General features: G+C 38.6%; 2 protein-coding genes across 13 annotated transcripts in view; one reads left to right on the top strand and one right to left on the bottom strand.

Moving 5' to 3' along the window:
- LOC139759468 (required for meiotic nuclear division protein 1 homolog) overlaps positions 1–19278 on the bottom strand; it is a 35902-nt gene extending 16624 nt beyond the window's left edge. Inside the window, exons 1-4 of one of the 11 annotated variants that reach the window (XM_071681620.1) lie at positions 19139–19278; positions 6185–6805; positions 4551–4658; positions 1124–1343 (exon numbers count right to left, since the gene is read on the bottom strand). In XM_071681620.1, the coding sequence (XP_071537721.1) occupies positions 1124–1343; positions 4551–4658; positions 6185–6802 (946 nt within the window). In that variant the 5' untranslated portion in view covers positions 6803–6805; positions 19139–19278. The other 10 variants (XM_071681619.1, XM_071681626.1, XM_071681622.1 and 7 more) reach the window with 10 other exon arrangements.
- Positions 19279–19451: 173 nt separating this feature from the next.
- LOC139759467 (disks large-associated protein 5-like) overlaps positions 19452–24834 on the top strand; it is a 32461-nt gene continuing 27078 nt past the window's right edge. The window contains exon 1 of one of the 2 annotated variants that reach the window (XM_071681617.1): positions 19452–19611. In XM_071681617.1, the coding sequence (XP_071537718.1) occupies positions 19471–19611 (141 nt within the window). In that variant the 5' untranslated portion in view covers positions 19452–19470. Of the gene's footprint in view, positions 19612–19748; positions 19770–24834 lie in introns of those variants that run through there. The other variant, XM_071681618.1, reaches the window with a different exon arrangement.

Here is a 24834-nt window from a genome sequence, read left to right as displayed (position 1 = left end):
TACCATCCTCACACTAAGCCCTTGTCAAGTTGTGTGGGTCAAATTAAGTAAAAACTATGCCTAATTTTCATGGATGTAATCCTGAGGTGGTGGAGGTCTTTGATCACATACAATAGTTACTAAAAGGTTAGAATGTTTCCAAACATGCCTTAACTGGAGAGTATAATATACACACTAAATTGTAATGTGTCATTTAGTGCGCATAATGAAATATACCTAGAGATATTTACGTTATTCAACATCAATGCTGCACCAATATATAAAACAAGAGTAGAGTTAGATATCAAAGAAGACTTTAAAGTCTTTCCCTCTTATCTGGACATGAGGAGGGATCACCCTAGAGGCCAGCCACACACTCTCCTCCCACTCATTTTCATGGGTGTATTGTGACATTCTAAACATATTCATGCTATCAACCACCAATACAGTGCCTATGACAGAAGCCCAAGAGGAAAAAGAACCAAGTCTTCCATGACCTCCTCTCTTATCTCAAGCTGTTGAACATGTCAGCCACATTCAATCCTTCCACTTACTCTACAAACGTTACAGAAGTTGTATTATTTTTGTGTACTTTCTTTTGCTTTTGCATGCCAATCTATATATTCATAATTTTTTCATACGATGAGAAATTTTTTTTACCAATCCTATTGTGTAATGGTTAACTACTGTTTTCGTACAATGCCACACACATTGTATACCTGTCAATCTTTGTATCATCTGACTGTTTCTTTGCTCCTCCCATAAAGGTTCTCCTTTCACTTGGCAATACAATAAAAAAAAAAACCTTTCCATCTTTTTACCAGGTTCACATGAATATTTGTTTTACATCTTCAGCAAAAATGAGAGGCGTGAAGCTGAAGGCTTCATATGAATAAACAAGCACAACAGCTTCTCTCATTACATCACATCCATAACTTCAAATCATGCCAATGGGGCAACACATTAACCAACTAAAAATTCTCCCACAATACGATGAGCAAGGTCACTAAAATGAAATGTTTAGAATCATTAACATTTTTGAGTTTACTCATATGTTTTACAAAAGTTGGAAAGTGCTGCTACATATTTTATGCCCTTTAAACACTGGGTCTCCAAACAACATGAAACATGCATGATTGCCTACCTGGCACTGATGCTGACATGTTGTAGGAACATGAGCTTGGGGAAGCTTGTGTTCGGCCACCTGAGCCTTTTCTAGAGGACGTGCTGTGGATACCATGCTGGGAGGGATGGTTACCTGGATTTATAGTGGCAGCAGTGTAGAGCCCCTGATGAGTGATCCCATCGAGTAGTTTGTCTAGGTCATACTCATCTGCCGTTGCATATGCAGTCACTTGCCATTCCTATCAAGCACATCACCATTCAAGTTTGCAAACAAAGGTAAATAAAAAAAAAAACATAAAACATTAAGTGCCACACTTGATAAAAGGTACATTAAAAACCATCTCTTTTGCACCCCAATAATCATGTTACAGAGTGGACTGTACTCACACAATTGTGAAGAATACCATTTGCAAATACATTTCATGAGATGGATTTCAGTATTAAAGTCCAAATTGTTCACTCTACTCTGGTATGATGCCAGCATAAAAAACTGAACAATTAGACAAAGTATTCTAAATATATCAAAATCTATTCATATCTCTTTATTACAGTCTGTAAACTTTTCAAACAATGCAGTAGTTAATCAACATTCTACTAAAGTCATCCAAGTAAGTCCAGTTATATGATTCACATCTAATATCCCATATATAACACTATGAATGTCATTCAGATCCGTACTAATTATCTATCTATATCTCTTATGCCTTTTTCAGCTGAAACTCCCTTAAGGGGTCAGCCATGGCAATAAAGTCTCCATAACTAGAAAACTCCAGGGTTACTTCTTAGCCTTTAATGCCTCATCCTTAACAGGCCACTGGCAGAGGGCAACTCTAACGCACTGTTTGCAGAGGCTTCTACTTAATGTTCCCAGAGACTACTTCTACCTACTGCTACAACCAACTACCTCTACCTATTGCTACTACCAACTACTTCTACCTAATGCTACTACCAACTACTTCTACATAATGTTTCTACATAATGCTCCTGCCTAAATATTCCTACCTACTAGTCCTATCTACTGCTCCTACAATTTTGCCAAAAGGCAGGGCTAGCACATACGACTCACCACAAGAAAATCTCAAGTTACGAAGAATGAGCTGTGACAGTTCAGTGTTGTTATGAATGACAAGGAGAGATTGTATGTTTAGGGACAGAATGCCAGAAGTCCATGTTTGGGTGAGGTAGAAAGAAAAGACTGCTACCCGGATCAGAAGAGTGCAACTTGACAACCACTGAACTGCTGGCTCACGATGCAGCCACCATCTACCCTCCCTACACCCAGGCAGGTAGTTCTAGTAGTATACCTCCCTGGTCATTGGCTGCCGATAAACTACTACCTACTAACTTATGAATATATCAAAATCTCATTTCTTATCAATTTCTGTATATTTTGACATCAATAATATTCCTTCCCAACTATACCTGAGGTAGGGGAGAAAGAATTCTACTTCTGTATTCCCCATGTGTTGAAGCAGGTAACTAAAGAGGGCAGGAGCAGGGGGTTGGAAACCCTCCCCTTCTTGTATTTCAATTTCTAAAAGAGGAAACAGAAGAAGGAGTCAAGCAGGGAGTGCTTACCCTCCTTGAAGGCTCAGACTTAGGTGTCTGAATGTGTGTGGATGTACCCAAGATGAGAAGAAAAGAGAGATAAGCAGTATGTTTAAGAAAAGAAACCTGGATGTTATGGCTCTGAGTGAAATGAAACTCAAGGGAAAAGGAAAAGAATGGTTTAAAACATCTTGGGAGTAAAGTCAGGGGTTGATGGGAAGACAAGAGATAAGGAAGGAGTAGCATTACTCCTGAAGCTGGAGTTGTGGGAATGTGTGATAAGAGTATAAGGTAGTAAATTCAAGATTTGCTCTCACTTTTTGCCATTCCACATTCAATCTCTCCTGGTACTGCTTCACACAAGTCTCCTTTCCAAGCTCACTCACTCTTACCACTCTCTTCTCCTAGGCATTCTCTATTCTTTTTAAAACCTCTCCAAACCTTCACCTTCGCCTCCACAAGATAGTAATCAGACTTCCCACTAGCGGCCTCTCTCAGCACATTTACATCCAAAAGTCTCTCTCTTTTATACACCAATCAATTAACACATAATCTAATAATGCCGGGTGACCATCTCTCCTACTCGCATACATATACTTGTGTATAACTTTTTTTCAAACCAGGTATTCCAAATCACCACACACATAATTTTATCTTTTCCTTTTTTTTCTAATTCCTCCCATTATATCATCTCTGCTCATTTTTCTATACGATTTTCTTAATGTTCCTAAATACACCAAACACTAGTAAGACATTATAATGAAATGGAAATGAATTGCTCCTATCCTTTGCTTAACTTCAGGGTTACATGTCTGTCTTCATGCAGTCCTGTGGGATTCCTTTCAATGCTTTTCTTAACTCCTAAGTAATTTTCCAACCTCCATCACATCCAATTCTTTCATACACATTGCATGAAAACAATTGTGAGTAACACCTCAGCTCCTTCCATTAACATTTTCCCCATTATCTGATCACCAAGAATCATACATTTCACTTTAATGTTTTTTATATCTTTATTGTAATCTTAAAATCTATCACATCACTAAACTTTCATTGTCATAACTTATTCAATTATTTTTGCAACAATTTTCTCTTGATTAGTAGCAAACCAAGACTTTGCAAGAGAATGAGGCCTAAGGCTAAATTTGAATCTGTTGCATTCTCCCAAACTGTTTCCCTTTTATGGATAGTAAAAAAAACATTTCACATAAATGATGTTCTATAACTACATGAGATCCTTTGGACTTACCATGGGACCCTTTTTTTTTCCTTTCTCAAGTGTTGGGATTCATGACCCCTATAGGCTGTGCCTCATATCCTGACATTCAATAAATCCTTAAACTATTCCCATATTTTTCAATACATATCAAAATCAAGGTTATAGGACATGTACAGGTTACTAAGAAATAACTCCATCCATCTGGTACACCATCATCTGGGACATATAATGTTTATCACTCTTTTTCATTTGCATAGGAAATGAGATACCAATACACAAACTGGATGCATATCCAACAGAGAAGGTGAGAATGTATAGCAGCCATGTAAGCATTTAATTCAATTATACCTACAAAGTGGAAAATTATCTAAGATGACTTATAAACAATTCCACTTCCCTCATCTCTCTGTATCTCACAACTAATGCATATGAAAGCATTCTTAAATGATTTCTTAAGTGAAAGAAATTACATCTTCAATGCGGCAAATTACATGAAAAATTAAATGATGTACAAGTATTTCCTCCATTGAATACAAAAATAAAACACATACATCTAATTTAGTAACACTCGACGTACATTTTCATGAAAGTGTCTCATAACTTTCTTTATGCAAGAAAGCAATAAACATGACAAGCACTGCTGTGTTTATCACGCATTATAAAAAAATGACAGCCTTACACGAGGTGGTGATTTGTGCACTTGCATCTCAGGTAGAGTAAAATCTGGATCAAAAGTAAGAAATTTGTGTCGTGCCATAGGAGCAAACCCTGCCACTGGCTCCTCTGCCTGCAACATACAGACAAACCTCAATCACTCATACATTTCTTGAATTCCTCATAACTTATATATCTATTGTATGTAAATTCTTCTCCAATGTGTGAAATTTCCTATTTGTACTGCTATCTGTCATCCCAATTATGTGTCTGTGATTACAGTATCTATTTCTAATTCTGTTTATCACTATATCTAAAAGTATGTGATTACCTATCTGCAAATATGGGGAGGGCTACACACTTGTGGGGTACCAACTCTCAATCATACAGCCTCTTGAATTTCACTGTCTTCCTCATTCACTACTTTTTTTTTGTCATCCTCTCATCTGCCATTATTTCCTTTCAAGCTCTGCTCAGTTTCTTATCATACTCAATGGTTGATTGGTTCTTCTCCATATCATAGAACTGTTCCATATCAACAATGTTATATCCAATGACGAATTTAAAAGTTTTAAACATCTCCCTTTTCCTCTTCCTATGTGAGCATGTTCATGAATGATGATCTCTCTCTAAAAGTTTAGTTCAATTACTTCAGTAATGATTCTACTGCTTTCCTTTGGATCCTCTTCAACAAATGTATGTGCATCTTTTAATGGGGAGACCAAACTTAGAGGCATATGAATCTGCATAAGTTCTGAGGGAAGGCAACATTAACTGTACCTGAAATAAAAGAACTTAGCCAGAGGGAGTGCAAAACAGTCATGGACTTATCTACATTGGGAAAATGAAGGCCATGTTGAGAGATATGTCAGAGTCTCAAGCTCAGGGATTCAACAAAGACAAAGTGGAACAGTTTTCAGAGATGGGGAGGGGCCATTCAAGTGAAAGGAATAACATGAAGATGAACAAGAAGAGAGTCAGAGAAGATATTTAAAAATACTTCAATTGTATGTATCTACATGTATATAAAACAATGATTTCCTTGAGGCATGGCTAGCAAACAGTCATCACTGCAAATAGTACTTGTTTAACAGTATCATTATTCTCTTAAACTATGTACAAGTAAATTTTCCTAATATTAGTTCATCTAGTAATTTGAGCCATCTGTCCAGGTTTCTCTTAAAAATTTCTTTACTCATTCCTTGCTTTTTTACATTTCCTTGACATAAAATTTGTCACTCACCATCTTTTTTGCTGAACTCTCATACATTTTTGCTCACAGTTTTCTTAATATATACAAAATATTCACATACAACTAACAACTCTGTTTTTGCAATATAACTGAGTTTTTCATTCATTTCATTCAGGTAATTACATACTGTAGTTTTATTTGCTACGGCATCATTTGCTATGGCAGTGTACCCCCCAAACCCAGACATTCTGAACAAGCATGATACAACATTATGTAGCTCATTCTCAATTTGTTAAACTATGGTTTGCATTATAATGAGAGGACAGCAAAGTACAATACTCTATTTGGTTTCCATGAAAAATAAACATTGAAAAAGACAATATTATATGAAATGCATACACCATTTATAACAATTTTGTATCCAGTTTAAACACAAAAATGTCATTCAGTAAATATATAATCTTTACCTCTTCTGAATCTGTCAGTGGTTGCTTCTTCTTCCTCTGTACTCTCTTCTTAGCCTGAAGTGATGACAGTCGAGTATGTATGTTTGTGAGGCTATTTCTACTCTGTGATATATATCGGACACTTGGGTTCACTCCACTTGGCAGGGTTACACTACCCACTGTAACACAGTTCACCATGTTTGTGGATGAACCATACGATGACTGCCCAGAAAATACACCAAACATTGAATGCCTTTTTAAAGGAAATGCATCTGTGCTTAGATTTTTTCTGTTAGCAGCTGCTAAGTCTGCACTCACTGATAACAAACATATTCCTTGTATGCTGGGACCATGTCTACTAGCCACCACACAGATGTTTCTAGCAAAGGAGATATGTGGATAATTATAAAAACTGCCATTTCTACCAGACACTGATGATGAGGAACCACTATAATTTCTACTTGATAAGCAAGAAATTGGTGATATCACAGAGTTGGAGGTCCTTTTATGGGTAACAGTGTCTAATAATGAAAGGTGTGGTGAGGTGTGTTTACTTTTGCTGAACACTTGGCCTGGAAGGACTTCAGCTATGAGACTTCTGCTCTTCAGTATTCTCCCATAAATGCCTCGGACTGCCATTCTCTGTAAAAACAACAGAGTCAATTAAGGTATCAAACCTTTTAATTCTTTTGAATTCATGCATATGATTTCCTCACATTAATTAGGTTTTGCATATACTTGCTCATTCTATGTTCTTAACAGAGATAAAAACTGATAATACAAATGGACACAATGAAATGCTCAAATTCTATATCTGTTAATTCCCTTCTTATCTGCTTTGCCTTACCTTTTACTTTCAATCTAATCAGTATGCTTCTCATATTCCAAGAAAGTCATCTGATTATGAGTCCTTTTCAAAGAAAAAGTCAGATATCCATCTAACACAGAAGCAGCATTGCCTAGCTTTCCAGGAGCTCTTTGAGAATGGGTTGCAGGAACTTTCAGAAAGAGGTTCAAGCCTTGGGTTGCAGGAATCTTCAGAAAGAGGTCCAAGCCTTGGGTTGCAGGAACCTTCAGAAAGAGGTCAAAGCCTTGGGTTGCAGGAACCTTCAGAAAGAGGTCAAAGCCTTGGGTTGCAGGAACCTTCAGAAAGAGGTCCAAGCCTTGGGTTGCAGGAACCTTCAGAAAGAGGTCCTGGACAACACCAGGACTCTTTTCTTTGTTCCTAATGCGAACTCACTAACATGGGAAATGGCAAACAAGTACAAAAAAAGTAAATACCTATCTATCTACAGATAGATAAAATGGCAGATGTAGGGTTTTTTAGTCAGGGTGGTGTTAGAAGCGAGAGGTCAGGGAGATTGGTTTGGTTAAGAGAAAAGAGGTAATGAAAGCTTTACGGAAGATGAAATCCAGCAAGGCAGTGGGTTTGGATGGTAATACAGTACAATCTATTAAGAAAGAGGGTGACTGTGTTGTTGATCGGTTGGTAAGGATATTCAATGTATGTATGGTTCATGGTGAAGTGCCTGAGGACTAGTGGAGTGCATGCATAGTGCCACTATGCAATGGAAAAAGGGATAAAGTGAGTGTTCAAACTACAGAGGTATAAGTTTGTTGAGTATTCCTGGGAAACTATATGGGAGGGTGTTGACTGAGAGGGAGAAGGCATGTACAGAGCGTCAGATTGGGGAGGAGCAGTGTGGTTTCAGAAGTAGTAGACGATGTGCGGATCATGTGTTCACCTTGAAGACTGTGTGAGAAATACTTAGAAAAACAGATGGATTTTTATGTAGCATTTATGTATCTGGAGAAGGAATATGACAGGGCTGATAGTTATGCTTTGTGGAAGGTCTTAAGAGTATATGGTGTGGGAGGTAAGCTGTTAGAAGCAGTAAAAAGTTTTTACTAAGGATGTAAGGCATGTGCATGAGTAGGAAGAAAGAGTGATTGGTTCCCAGTGAAGGTCAATCTACTGCAGGGATGGGATGTGTGATGTCCCCATGGTTGTTTAATTTGTTTATGGATAGGATGGTTAGGGAGGTAAATGCAAGAGTTCTGGAGAGAGGGGTGAGTATACAGTCTGTTGGGGATGAGAGGGCCTGGGAAGTGAGTCACTTGTTGTTCGCTGATGATACAGCACTGGTGGCTGATTCATGTGAGAAACTGCAGAAGATGGTGACTGAGTTTGGAAAAGTGTGTGAAGGGAGAAAGTTGATACTAAATGTGAATAAGAGTAACATTATTAGGCTCATTAGAGACAAGTTAATTGGGATGTAAGTTTGAATGAAGAAAAATTGGAGGAAGTGAAGTGTTTTAGATATCTAGGAGTGGACTTAGAAGCGCATGGAACCATGGAAGCAGAAGTGAGTCACAGAGCAGGGGAGGGGACGAAAGTTCTGAGGATGATGAAAAATGTGTGGAAGAAGAGAACATTATCTCAGAAAGCAAAATGGGTATGTTTAAAGGGATAGTAGTTCCAACAATGTTAAATGGTTGCAAGGCATGGGCTAAGATAGGGTTGTATGCTGGAAATGAAATATCTGAGGACAATATGTGGTGTATGGTGGTTTGATCAAGTAAGTATGAAAGGGTAAGAGAGATGTGTGGAAATAAAAAGAGTGTGGTTGAGAGAGAGAGGAGGAGGGTGTGTTGAAATGGTTTGGACGTATAGAGAGAATGAGTGAGGAAAGATTAGCTATATATATATATATATATATATATATATATATATATATATATATATATATATATATATATATATCCCTGGGGATAGGGGAGAAAGAATACTTCCCACGTATTCCCTGCGTGTCGTAGAAGGCGACTAAAAGGGGAGGGAGTGGGTGTCTGGAAATCCTCCCCTTTCTTGTTTTTTTTAATTTTCCAAAAGAAGGAACAGAGAAGGGGGTCAGGTGAGGATATTCCCTCTAAGGCCCAGTTCTATGTTTTTAACGCTACCTCGCTAACGCGGGAAATGGCAAATAGTATGATATATATATATATATATATATATATATATATATATATATATATATATATATATATATTGCAGTAAGGTCACAGTAATGGGCATGATCTAGTGTCTGATGAGAACCATGAAGACAAATGAAAACCCCTGCATTAGGGTGCAAAAGTTAACGTACTTAGGGTGGAGCTGCACACCCAGTGCTTTTATACTCATTGGCCTTAGGTAAATTGGGCACTGGCTATTTTTCCAGTGATTATCAATATTTTGTCAAGTGCAAAACAATTACAAGAACTGTCATCAACAGTTAATCCTGATGATGCAACACCATACTTCTGACTGTGTAGCAGTAAGGGCAATACAGCCTAAATTAACCAACCCAACCTAACTAAAGCTACTAATTACAAAAGTTCCATTTGCCGCCAAGGGTTCCTAAATAACCATCGAAGAGTCTATTAGTGTGCTGATGTGAAGCACTATTGGGCAAAATTTTATTCTCAAATGTCTCACCGGTTCTTGTTGTCTTGTTGCGCCTAACGACCTATCACCACTTGAAGTAACTACACTACTATCTTACACGTTATAATCATAAAATCTCTCTTACGACCATGGCCTATATGATACTAGATTACCTTAAAGTTAACCTTGGTATTTCTAATACTTTGGGGTCGACCGTGCACTTAAAGTTTCCGGAAAATATCCATACATTTCATGGACATGAAATTCCTTTAAGTGAATACTGTGACAAGTGTTAACAATGCATAATTTCAAACGGAACAATCCGAAAACAGGGGAAACAATAATAATAAAAAGTACATCGCACCCAAACCTCTCATCTGTAAACACTGCGTCCGATACCGTGTAACTGACTCGGGTGATACTGTCCGGAATCCGGACTTGGTCAATCATACTGCATTTCTTACCAGATAAAACATAACACTAGTGGATCAACCCACATATGTAAACTTTCCGAAGAGTGGACTATGCTATGATACAAGAAGAGTGATGGGTGATTCGTGCCAAATTACAGGGAAAGGGGAGGATATATAATGCTACTAGTAGTGTAGGGACAGGGGAGAGTGGATCAAACTATGGTAAAGAGAGGGAAAGTTGAATAATGCTAGGGTGCCGGGAAAGTGGAGGGTGAATCATGCTATGGTACAGAGAAAGGGAAGTGTGCATTATGCTACGGCGCTGGAGACGGAAGGGCGTATCACGCTATGCTATAGGAAGAGGAGAGGGTGGATGGATCAGACTATAGTAAAGGGAGAGGAGAGAGTATTTATGTTTTGGTGCAAGGACAGGCAGATTGGACCATGCAATGGAGCAGAGAGAGGATAACTTAGATCAGACTACACTGCAGGGAGAGGGGAAGGTGACTACCATTTGCTTTAGAGTACATTTGTATGTATTCTGGCCATAGCTAGTTCGGGAGATCGACACTGCTTCGGCATCACCCTTTGAGTGTTATCAAATGTATTGGATATGACGATTAGTCATTTTAAGAGTTCATATTATGTTGTAGTCGCCTTTCTACAAGTAATCTCTTTCTTATTATCCAAAATTTGTAGAATACTTCTTTCACTGTTCCAAAAACTTCATTTCTGAATAAGAATTGTGCGACTATCTTATTTTTGTTCTACGTATAGTTTTAATTATGGCTCCCTTCTCTCCTCTTGGCATTCCGGCTACCATGGGGGTAATAGTAAATGAAAATTAACAAGCCCGTAACCCTCAGGATCCATTAGAAACATTCAAAGAATATCGTCTTTGGTTAGTAATAAAGACTGTAGAGGCAAAAATTTGTTGAGTATTCCTGGGAATTCATATTGGAGGGTATTAATTGAAAGGGTGAAGACATATACAGAGCATCAGATTGGGGAAGGGAAGTGTGGTTTCAGATGTTTGCGGCAGGGTGTGTGATGTCCCCATGGTTGTTTAATATATTTATGGATAGGGCGGTTACGGAGGAAAATGCGTTTTCGAGAGAGGGGCGGTTATGCAGTATGTTGTGGATGAGAGAACCTGGGAAGTGAGTCAGTTGTTCGCCGATGATACTGCTCTAGTGGCTGATTCGGGTGAGAAACTGCAGATGTTGGTGACTGAGTTTGGCAGTGTGAAAGGAGAAAGTTGAGAGTAAATGTAAATAAGAGTAAGGTTATTAGGTTCAGTAGGGTGGAGGGACAAATCATTTGGAATGTAAGTTTGAGTGGAGAAAAACTGGAGTGGACTCAGCAGCGGATGGAACCATGGAAGCGGAAGTGAGTCACAGGGTGGGGAAGGAGGCAAAGATTTTGGAGGCGATGAAGAATGTGTGGAAGGGGAGAACGTTATCTCGGAGCAGAAATGGGTATGTATGAAGGAATAGTAGTTCCAGCAATGTTATATGGTTGCGAGGCACGGGCTTTAGATAAGGTTGTACGGAGGAGGGTGGATATGTTGGAAATGAAATGTTTAAGGACAATTTGTGGTGTAAGGTAGTTTGATCGAGTAAGTAATGAAAGGGTAAGAGGGATGTGTGGAAGTTAAAAAGACTGTGGTTGAGAAAGCAGGAGAAGGTGAGTTGACATGGTTTGGACATGTGGAGAGAATGAGTGAGGAAATATTGACAAAGAGGATATATGTCAGAAGTGAAGGGAACAAGGAGAAGCGAGAGACCAAATTGGAGGTGGAAGGAGGGAGTGAAAAAGACAGCGATCCAGGCCTGAACATACTGGAGGGTGAAATGCGTGCAAGGAACAGAGTGAATTGGAACAATGTGGTATACCGGGGTTGACGTGCTGTCAATGGACTGAACCAGGGCATGTAAAGCCTCTGGGGTAAACCATGGAAATGTTTGTGGGGCCTGAGTGTGAATAAGAGCTGTGATTTCGGTGCATTACACATGACAGCTAGAGACTGAGTGTGAACGAATGTGGCCTTTTTTGCGTTTTCCTGGCGCTACCTCCCTGGAGCGTGGGGTAGCGATGCTATTTCCAATGTGGCGGGGTAGCAACAGGAATGACTGAACGCAAGCAAGTATGAGTATGTACATATATATGTTTATGAATGTGTATATGATGAAATGTATATGGTGCGTATATGGGCAGATATATTATATATATATATATATATAGATATATATATATATATATTATATATATATATTTATATATATATATATATATATATATATATATATATATTATATACATATATATATATATATATATATATATATATATATATATATATATATATATATATATATATATATATATATATATATATGTTATATATATAAATATATATATATATATATATATATATATATATATATATATATATATATATATATATATAATAATTTATTCATTTTGCTTTGTCGCTGTCTCCCGCGTTTTTTTTTTTTTTTTTTTTTTTATACTTTGTCGCTGTCTCCCGCGTTTGCGAGGTAGCGCAAGGAAACAGACGAAAGAAATGGCCCACCCCCCCATACACATGTACATATACACGTCCACACACGCAAATATACATACCTACACAGCTTTCCATGGTTTACCCCAGACGCTTCACATGCCTTGCTTCAATCCACTGACAGCACGTCAACCCCTGTATACCACATCGACTCCAATTCACTCTATTCCTTGCCCTCCTTTCACCCTCCTGCATGTTCAGGCCCCGATCACACAAAATCTTTTTCACTCCATCTTTCCACCTCCAATTTGGTCTCCCTCTTCTCCTCGTTCCCTCCACCTCCGACACATATATCCTCTTGGTCAATCTCTCCTCACTCATTCTCTCCATGTGCCCAAACCATTTCAAAACACCCTCTTCTGCTCTCTCAACCACGCTCTTTTTATTTCCACACATCTCTCTTACCCTTACGTTACTTACTCGATCAAACCACCTCACACCACACATTGTCCTCAAACATCTCATTTCCAGCACATCCATCCTCCTGCGAACAACTCTATCCATAGCCCACGCCTCGCAACCATACAACATTGTTGGAACCACTATTCCTTCAAACATACCCATTTTTGCTTTCCGGGATAATGTTCTCAACTTCCACACATTTTTCAAGGCTCCCAAAATTTTCGCCCCCTCCCCCACCCTATGATCCACTTCCGCTTCCATGGTTCCATCCGCTGACAGATCCACTCCCAGATATCTAAAACACTTCACTTCCTCCAGTTTTTCTCCATTCAAACTCACCTCCCAATTGACTTGACCCTCAACCCTACTGTACCTAATAACCTTGCTCTTATTCACATTTACTCTTAACTTTCTTCTTCCACACACTTTACCAAACTCCGTCACCAGCTTCTGCAGTTTCTCACATGAATCCGCCACCAGCGCTGTATCATCAGCGAACAACAACTGACTCACTTCCCAAGCTCTCTCATCCCCAACAGACTTCATACTTGCCCCTCTTTCCAAGACTCTTGCATTTACCTCCCTAACAACCCCATCCATAAACAAATTAAACAACCATGGAGACATCACACACCCCTGCCGCAAACCTACATTCACTGAGAACCAATCACTTCTCTTCCTACACGTACACATGCCTTACATCCTCGATAAAAACTTTAACTGCTTTTAACAACTTGCCTCCCACACCATATGTTCTTAATACCTTCCACAGAGCATCTCTATCAACTCTATCATATGCCTTCTCCAGATCCATAAATGCTACATACAAATCCATTTGCTTTTCTAAGTATTTCTCACATACATTCTTCAAAGCAAACACCTGATCCACACATCCTCTACCACTTCTGAAACCACACTGCTCTTCCCCAATCTGATGCTCTGTACATGCCTTCACCCTCTCAATCAATACCCTCCCATATAATTTACCAGGAATACTCAACAAACTTATACCTCTGTAATTTGAGCACTCACTCTTATCCCCTTTGCCTTTGTACAATGGCACTATGCACGCATTCCGCCAATCCTCAGGCACCTCACCATGAGTCATACATACATTAAATAACCTTACCAACCAGTCAACAATACAGTCACCCCCTTTTATATATATATATATATATATATATATATATATATATATATATATATATATATATATATTTTTTTTTTTTTTTTTTTTTTTTTTACTTTGTCGCTGTCTCCCGCGTTTGCGAGGTAGCGCAAGGAAACAGACGAAAGAAATGGCCCAACCCCCCCCACATAAACATGTATAAACATACGTCCACACACGCAAATATACATACCTACACAGCTTTCCATGGTTTACCCCAGACGCTTCACATGCCCTGATTCAATCCACTGACAGCACGTCAACCCCGGTATACCACATCGCTCCAATTCACTCTATTCCTTGCCCTCCTTTCACCCTCCTGCATGTTCAGGCCCCGATCACACAAAATCTTTTTCACTCCATCTTTCCACCTCCAATTTGGTCTCCCCTTCTCTCGTTCCCTCCACCTCCGACACATATATCCTCTTGGCCAATCTTTCCTCACTCATTCTCTCCATGTGCCCAAACCATTTCAAAACACCCTCTTCTGCTCTCTCAACCACGCTCTTTTTATTTCCACACATCTCTCTTACCCTTACGTTACTTACTCGATCAAACCACCTCACACCACACATTGTCCTCAAACATCTCATTTCCAGCACATCCATCCTCCTGCGCACAACTCTATCCATAGCCCACGCCTCGCAACCATACAACATTGTTGGAACCACTATTCCTTCAAACATACCCATTTTTGCTTTCCGAGATAATGTTCTCGACTTCCACACATTCTTCAAGGCTCCCAGAATTTTCGCCCCCTCCCCCACCCTATGATCCACTTCCGCTTCCATGGTTCCATCCGCTGCCAGATCCACTCCCAGATATCTAAAACACTTTACTTCCTCCAGTTTTTCTCCATTCAAACTCACCTCCCAATTGACTTGACCCTCAACCCTACTGTACCTAATAACCTTGCTCTTATTCACATTTACTCTTAACTTTCTTCTTTCACACACTTTACCAAACTCAGTCACCAGCTTCTGCAGTTTCTCACATGAATCAGCCACCAGCGCTGTATCATCAGCGAACAACAACTGACTCACTTCCCAAGCTCTCTCATCCCCAACAGACCTCATACTTGCCCCTCTTTCCAAAACTCTAGCATTTACCTCCCTAACAACCCCATCCATAAACAAATTAAACAACCATGGAGACATCACACACCCCTGCCGCAAACCTACATTCACTGAGAACCAATCACTTTCCTCTCTTCCTACACGTACACATGCCTTACATCCTCGATAAAAACTTTTCACTGCTTCTAACAACTTGTGGGAATGAATAAAGGCAGACAGTGTGAATTGTGTGCATGTGTATATATGTAGGTGTCTGTGTGTGTATATATATGTGTACACTGAGATGTATGGGTATGTATATTTGCGTGTGTGGACGTGCATGTATATACATGTGTATGGGGGTGGGTTGGGCCGTTTCTTTCGTCTGTTTCCTTGCGCTACCTCGCAAACAGTGACAAAGCAAAATAATAATAATATATGTATATATGTGTGTGTGTGTGTATATATATGTGTATACGTTGAGATGTATAGGTATGTATATTTGCGTGTGTGGACAAGTATGTATATACATGAGTATGTGGGTGGGTTGGGCCATTCTTTCGTCTGTTTCCTTGCGCTACCTCGCTAACGCGGGAGACAGCGACAAAGTAAAATAAATAAATATAAATATAATATATATATATATATATATATATATATATATATATATATATATATATATATATATATATATATATATATTCCTGAGTCCACAGGGAAAATGAAACAATACGTTTCCCGTGGACTCATAGGAAAATACTTGATCACGCGAAAAATTGTGATCCTTTCCAATATATGTGTATACAGATTTTTGGATCTAATACATATCCTTCAAACTGGACGACAGCAAAACTGTTCATGATATTCAAACGTGGTTTACGCAGCCAAGTATCCAATTATAGAGGAATCAGTGTGGTAGACTGTATTGCAAAGCTATACGACATGATCCTATGTAAAAGACAGAGTGAGTGGTTCTGTCCATATCGCGAGCAGGAAGGGGCCCAGGTTGGCAGAGGCTGCCTAGAAAACATTGTAGCGTTACGCCTGTTTACTGATCTAGCAAGAAAAATATTGAATTGTTTGTAACCTTTGTAGATTTTGAAAAGGCATATGACAGAGTTCGACGTGATGTTCTTTTTCTGGCATTAAAAAGACTTGGATGTGGCATGACTAAGCTGTTGTCAATTATAGCAATGTACAGAGTGACTAACTGTGTAATCGGTACTGCCCTTGTTACTGTCTCCATTGGTGTACGGCAGGCAGGGTTCTCCAACCTCCTGTCTGCTGTTTGTCCTCTATGTCAACGATCTCATTCATATGATTAAGCAAGGCTGTGGCTACGACAGGTTTTTGGGCTGGTTGCATATACTTGTCTTAATGGATGATACTGTACTATTATCTACATCGAAACATTCAATTATTTGTAAGCTCAAGATGCTCAGTAGGTTTTGTACAACACATGGAATGAAGATAAATAACAGCAAAACTAAGTTCTTCGTTATAAATGGCACTCAGGATGACAAACAGCAGATGGTTGACGACATAGTTGGTTGAGGCTTGTGAGCGGTACGTATACCTAGGCAGTCCTTTCACTGCCGATGGCTCTCCCTCCACAGCAGTGAAGGTACACGCAGAAAGTAAAATATGCCATGTCCTTAAATTTATTGCTTTTGTAAACAAGAACAATGATATTCCATTTTACGTCTAGCGAAAAGTTTTTGAAGCGGCGTTACTATCTTCCTTGTTGTACGGCTGTGAATCGTGGCTCAATGGTGACATAAAACCAGTCAATAGGTTATACATGTGGTGCATTAAGCAGTTGTTGGGGGTGAGAAGGACATGTAATGATCTGTGTTTATTGGAGTTAGGAAACCCTACTCTACGTGCACTTATTTTAAGCAAACAACGTAAATTTTTCTCGATCAAGTGGAGGGAGAGACGCTCAATGGAAGATGACCCTTTAGCTCATTCGATCAGTACAATACTAACTTATAATCACAACACGTCTCGCTATATCCATGACTTAACTGGAAAACGAGGTAGATGACGTACACATTGCTCTGATGGATTTGAAACAAAAATCGTTAAACTCATCATCAAACAGAACTCAACTTTATTGTTCCCTAAATCCAAGTCTTTTAACACATGACATATATAAATTGAAGACATGTAAGAGAGAGAGAGCGAATGTCATGGTCTAGGTTGCGTTTAAGCGGTCACTCCCTCGCTGTGGAGGAAGGGCGTTGGAACAGGCGAGGGAGGGGCAAGTTACCATTGGAGGAGCGGCTTTGTATGTGTGGAAATATTCAAACCGAGAAACATGTTATAGAACAGTGCGCAATGTCTACCCAGCTAAGACAGCAGTTCGGTATTATTACCATGCAAGACTTCTTTGTAAATAGGGTGGCTCATAAAACTGCATGTCATGCTATTCATGAAATTTTGAACTTATATGCCTAATTGTGTTAGAATATGCCAGCTACTATGTTTCTATTATGTATTGTATTGGGTGTCTTATGTTTAAGTCATTATATAAGTATTTTTCATTTGGACCATAATTAACGTTTTATGTTATGGTGATGATGGTTTACTTTTGGTTTCGATATTTTTTAGAAATTTGACATGTGATTATGTGGTCAATAAATAAATAAAAAAATGAAAATAAAAAAATATGTGTGTGTGTGTGTGTGTGTGTGTGTGTGTGTGTGGAAGGGCCATCCTTCGTCTGTTTCCTGGAGCTACCTCGCTGACGCGGGAAACAGCGATTACGTGGACTCAGGAATATCTTGATCACGCGCAAAATTGTGATCCTTTCCAATATATATATATATATATATATATATATATATATATATATATATATATATATATATATATTCCTGAGTCCCGTGGACTCATAGGAAAATACTTGATCACGCGCAAAATTGTGATCCTTTCCAATATGTGTGTGTGTGTGTGTGTGTGTGTGTGTGTGTGTGTGTGTGTGGAAGGCCCATTCTTCGTCTGTTTCCTGGAGCTACCTCGCTGACGCGGGAAACAGCGATTACGGTAATAATGAATAAAGAGAATATCTCATGGAGACGGGAAAATGTCCATCTGATGGAATAAAGACGTTAGCGTAAATAAAAGAAAATTACATATGAGAAGCTTATCCTATGACAAATTTGCACTAGTTGGGTCACCGGAAGGATACAACTAAGCTCCTGCCTTCTTTATGCTTATATTCAGAAGTGGATAAATTCACCACAGGCATGCCGAGTATGTGCCTTGACGACATGAAAAATGCGTACAGAGTACAAGCTATGACAGCCTATGGAATGAGAATGGCAGAAAATTTACTTGCGTTACCTAAAGTAGTCACAACAATTTACATACGTAAATCAACTTCCTAACAGTGGTAACACACGCGTAATATAAATCAAATGCCTACCAAACTGGCAGTGTAAAAGTAATTCAAATTACTTTGCTACCTACCAAATTGGCAATACACATGTTATATGCAACGATCCCGACTGAAGTGATTCTAGAAATTTCTAAAGGTAGTATACACCTCCAAGAACAGTCTTGCCCCGGGCCTACCAAATGCTTAATCCGGCAGTGGTTTTACTGAGCATATTTGTGAATAAATGTATTATTCCTTCGATCATTCCGAAAATATGATTCTAAAAAAACCCTTTGATGAACTGAACTAGGATCCACTTAAATCTGAAAATTACACGCTCAAAGCTATACTGTAACAAAATCCATATATAGCATGGTTTACCAAAATCATGGTCCATTACGACATTACACCTAATATTATGACTGACATACCGAGACAGGACAAGTCCATTTTCCAAGAGTATTATCCCAACAAGTTTGATCAACAAAGTAGCTCCACAGGTTATCTAATCTATTTTAACACCCAGTCTTTCCACCATCCAACTTACCAGTATTATTTCCTTTCCATTTGCTCATTTGCACTCTTAATTCAGTTGCTTATACGTTAAATGTGAAGGTGATAATTGAGGACAGCTCAAGCCACGGGTTTACAATGACTCAGAATTCCCTCGCTCGAAATACATTGCGAATGTGCGATGCCAGCATAATTCCGGCTTAAATAGCAAGCCTTACTTTTGTTATATCTTAAATAAAATTAATCCAATTTGATATATAAAGCAATATATTAATACATTTATACTAATTTAATTCATAAAAGTGATTAATCATTAAGAGTATTAATTTTATTCTCAGAGTTATCAGCAGAATATCGTGCGTATTTATGGATGGAGCCAAAATCAACAGTGTTGAGAACTTGAGAGTTTTTGAACAAAAGTTGAAGGTAGTGTTTCAAAGTCCTCGAAGAAAGTGTTATAACTACAACGTTTTCTGCTTCTTGAAACGTCAATTGAACAAGAAGAAGGTAAACTTCTCAGTCTCTGTGTATTCATATCTATTTGAGCTTAGAATTTAACTGTTGGAGTAAAAGTGAAACGCGTTCAGTCGTTTGGAGTACGAGAACTGTACATATATTTGAAAATACATTCCTTGTAATGTTTGTTTCAGTGGATACTTTAATAGGTTTGTAGTATTAATATCATTAGCTTGTTTAGTATAGGTTCAGGAAAGTTTTAAAGTCAAATCTCATTTGCATATTCTAGTGACGCTTTTCTGTAGCCAGTCTGCCTATAGGCATGCAGTGATACAGTACTGTTTTACCTACCGATGCCATTATATTTGCTTGATAGTCAGTATAAAAGCTCCTCCTGTTTGGAGGAGAGCTGAGGTGTGCTTATTTTCAAAAAACGAAAAATGAAGAATTGATAAGCAAAAACACCAGTAAGCTTGTCCCAGAAGTCTGAAGTTTCAGAATCTGTACTAAGGGGACATAGTTTTTTTTTTACCTCACCAGTTTTAATGTGCTGTAATTACCCCCATGCAGGAAATTATAAACATACTTCAGCTTTGCTTCATTAAGAAATATGAGAAACCTTCAACCTTGTATCTTGTTCCATTTCCCTATGTACAGAGTATAATGGCTTTTATGAAGTTTTTATTAATCATTACTGTTAACTATATGTTCTCATTTTTGTGTTGAAAACGTTTTGAAGTGCTTTGAAATTTTAAGATTTTGTGCATGTTCCTTTGTCTCTGGTAACTGAGGTTGCTATGGACGAAAGGTAAAGTAGGAGTAGCTGAACAGAAATTAGAGATAGCAGTTTAGGAATCCTAGACAGTTAAAGATAAACATAAAATGACATTTGTAAATTACTAGTATAGCATGGGGTTTTTATGATGCACAGCATTGCTTCAAGTTTTGATGTTGCAGAATTATGGCACTTTTGAATTATTGTAAATTGTATTGATGTACAAGACTGCACAGTACTTCAACTTACAACAGACTGGGGGGGAGGTGAATTGTTTATGTATCTTTAATGTCTAAATATTTTTCAAAGATACAGTTCAATTTTTATCCACCAACTGGGAAAAATGCTTGTTTGCATTCAACACTTCATCATTTATTTACAATGAGTGTAAGTGTTCCAGTGAGTCTGGGTGTTGTGCAGTTGAAACATTTTCTGTTTCATTTGACATAAACAAACCTTGAAGCCCTTCCAATAGCCCTCATTCCACCCCAATGCTCTCATTACCATGTTTTTGATAAGTCTATCAAATATTGAATATTATCTGCTCTACTTGTGAGATAGGAACATTGTTAAGTCAAATAATGTAGGAGTTGATTTAGAAAACCCTTTAGTGATCCTTCCTCTCCCTCCAAGTAACCCTCATTCCACTCTATCCCACTCAGTTGTTCTTAAAGCCCTCATCACCATGTTTCAGTACATTACCTTTTTTTTCCTCTCATTTTCACTGAATTTAATGTAAGTTATGTCATGAGAGTATGCTGTTGTATGTGGATGGTACACTATTTTGGGGTAGAGTACAATCCATCTGAAAGAGTTAGATTGGTATGAATTTAGTCAGGATTGTAACTGCCTATATAGCATTGGTTTCACTGGAATAACTTACTGTGGCTTTGGCTTGCGATAGCTTGCCCAAGGAGGTAACCCATATTGCTTTTCGCAACATGATTACTTCAATTTAAGATATAAAATTCAGACAAGCAGCATCTTGGAATGGGGAACCCATTGACCAAGTTAAGTTTAGTTGTGTTAGAATGCAGTTTTTGCCTAAATCTTTGTAAATGTCTCTGGTTTCTCTGTTCAAGATCAAGACATTGAACAGCACTACAATACAGTAACATAACCACATCCTCCACTGTATCGTAAAAACCTCACATGACCAACATTACAAAATTATTTCATATCCATTGGAGCTGTATTTTCTCCATTGGAGAGTATTGCTTTACATATCTGGGGTTGTTCTTCCTTGACCCTTCTATTAGCTGTATTGCACTCAAAGTCCCTCCTTCCCACTAATTCTTCAGGCCTCACCTCTCTGTCCAACCATTCCCTTCTGTCTTTGATAACATTGCTGGTTTGTCATTGTTCTTCCAGTATGAATTTATGTACTACTTTCATGAGCAGCCAGCATGTGTCCCACCCACCTAGTTAGAGCCATTATATGCATCTGGCTGCTGCTTCTTAGTATCTGTGCAGTGAATGGCCACATTAGGAGTGACCATTATGATACCTTCTTTCCTTGAACAGCAAAGCCATGTAATTCTTTTCCTTCTTTCATTTTTCCCTTATTGTATAACTTCTCTGCCTCTCAGTCAAGTCTTCTAACACTTGAGCATGGATTCATTTCTTCAATTCTTTCCCTCATACTGTGTTTTCTTTTCACCCAGGATGGCCAAGATTTGAAAAAGGTGTGCTTATGCCATTTTGGCCACACAAAAAATTGACCAAGTGGATTACAGCATGAATGTGTCCAAAGGAAAGAGCCACACATAAAACTCATTACTCATTAATGATATCCTAGGTGTCCCTCAAGGTTCTGTCCCGTCCCCTATACTTTTTCTCCTTTTTTTCAACAATTTCCTCTCATCGACAAATAATCCAATTCTGTCATGTAGTGACAACTCAACACTGCATTCATCCACATGCTTCAATTCTGCTCCCACTTCTCTTATTCGATCTGCATCTCATCTTGACACAACTTCTTCAATGAACTTAGGCATGGACAGGATATCTCAGTGGGATACACAAATTCTTGTTTAGTTTAATGCCTACAAGACCCAATTTCTACCTATCTCTCTATCGAAAACTCACAACTCTCGTCTCTCCTTTGATGGTTCTGAAATTCCACCTCGACTGTTAACATATTTGGTGTTATTGTAACATCACTCTCTCTTGTAAACTCCACATTACAGGAATAGCTACATCTGCCTTTAAGAAACTGGATGTCCTGTTTGAATGTAGAAACATCTCATCTGAACAGTTGCTATGTTTATACAAGGGATTGATTCATCCTTGTATGGAGTACTGCACTCATATTTGGGGTCCAACTTATAAAATGTCCCAGGCTAACTTCCAAACTTGACCCACTTGCCCTACGTCGCAATTTTAGTTCACTTTCTGTCTTCTGCATGTAATACTTTGGTTTTTGCTTCCAAGAGGTGGTTGCTTGTGTCCCCACACCACTAGCTAGATCATGCGATACTCGGCAAGCTGCTGCATCACATGCATCCATCAGCAACTCAAAGGTGGGCTGTTTTGATACCTGCTTCCTTCCTTACACATTGAAGCTTTTGAACTCTACCTTCTCATGTTTTTCCCAATAATTATGACCTGGCACATTTTAAAAGACAGGTTTTTAACTTCCTCCGGAATTCGTAAATACTTCCCTTTGTCTTTTCTTTTTGTCATAATTCTTTGTATTTCAATTAAGGCCTGGCATTGATGTGGACTTTTGTCCATGACTGGAGCCTTCAACATATAAAGAAAATATGGAGCTACAATATCACCTCATATATTAATGTGATGTGAGATGAAACTATGTTCAAATTTTTTCATATATGTTCACCATTTCCTGTGTTAGCAAGGCAGTTCCCAGAGCAGATGATGAAATGGTCTCATTCACTCACATCCACTCCCTAGCTGTCATATATAATGCACTGAAACCAGAGCTTCCTATCCATAGTCAAGTCCCACAAACCTTTCCATGGCTTCCCTCAACCACTTCACATGCTTTAGTTCAGCCCATTGATTTGCACATTATCTCCCGTAAGCCACATTGCTCCAATTTGTCCTGTCCCATGCACCTTCTGCATGTTCAGGCCATGAGCTTTCAAAGCATTTATTCCTCCATTCTTTCACCTTATCCATGTTCCCTCTACTTCTGACATGTATACTCTTGTCATCCTTTCTTTTTCCTTTCCTTATGTCTAGCACACTCTCTTCAGGTCTCTAATACTTACTACTCTTTCTGCCACACCTCTGTCTTACCTTATCATTTCTTAGTCAATCAACCCTCCTTACACCACATGTTGTCCCCAGACATTCCCTTTTCTACACATTCACCCTGTTCTTTCCACCTTTATGTAAGGCCCATGTCTCACACCCATATAACCCTGATGGGCTTACTGTACCATCAGACATGACCATCTTTTATCTTAAAGATAGAGACCTTTCTTTCCACACATTTGTCAGTGCACTCAAGACCTTTGCTCCCTCACTCACCCTATGGCTCATTTCACCTCCAATGGTTCTATTTGCTGCCAAACCCACTCCCATGTATTTGAAATATTACATCCTCCAAGTTTTCTGTGTTCAGATTTCACACCATGATTAACCTCACCCTTGCTTTTATCCTTTCACACCCTCTCCTAAGCTCAGAAACCAGCTTCTGCATTTTCTCCCAAGAATCTACCACCAGTGTCATCATCAGCAGACAACAATTGACTCATCTCCCAGTCCCCACGCCCAGCAAACTTTATGCCTGCTCCTGTTTCCAATACCCTTGCATTTACCATTCTCATCATCCCATTTAGAAACATTAAACAGCCATGACAACATCACACACCCCTGCTGGAGACTCGCTTTCACTTAGAACCACTCACCCTCCTTTCTTCTCACTTGCATACACACCTTACTTTCCTGAAAAAACTCTGTGTATGATTGTAGATGATTTTAGATCCTGGCATTTTTTTTTTTTTTTCCTTTTTTATGGGTTAAAGAGTGTTATAGAACACATCAGTTATTGTGTATGAGATATGAGTATTGATAAAAACAAAACTTTGAGCCTTACTAATGGGGAATTTATCAAAACTGTTAGCATCCATTGGCTGGTAATTTGTAGGTATTACTGGATTCTACTTTGAATGTTGTTGTTATTATTATTATTATTATACTTAGTCGTTGTCTCCCGCGTTAGCAAGGTAGCGCAAGGAAACAAAAGAATGGCCCAACCCACCCACATACACATGTATATAAATAAACGCTCACACAGGAACGTATACATACCTATACATTTCAACGTATACATAGACATATACATATTTACACATTGGAAAGGATCACAATTTGCGCGTGATCAAGATATTCCTATGAGTCTACGGGGAAAATGAAACACGATAAGGTCCCAAGTGCACTTTCGTGTAATAATCACATCATCCGGAGAGACACAAGAAAGGAATATAAGTCAGTTGACATACATCGAAGAGACGAAGCTAGGACGCCAT

This window comes from Panulirus ornatus, chromosome 33, assembly GCF_036320965.1.
Source record: "Panulirus ornatus isolate Po-2019 chromosome 33, ASM3632096v1, whole genome shotgun sequence".
NCBI lineage: Eukaryota > Metazoa > Arthropoda > Malacostraca > Decapoda > Palinuridae > Panulirus > Panulirus ornatus.
The sequence above is the reverse complement of the archived record's forward strand: the minus strand, read 5'-3'. Positions and strand labels throughout refer to the sequence as shown.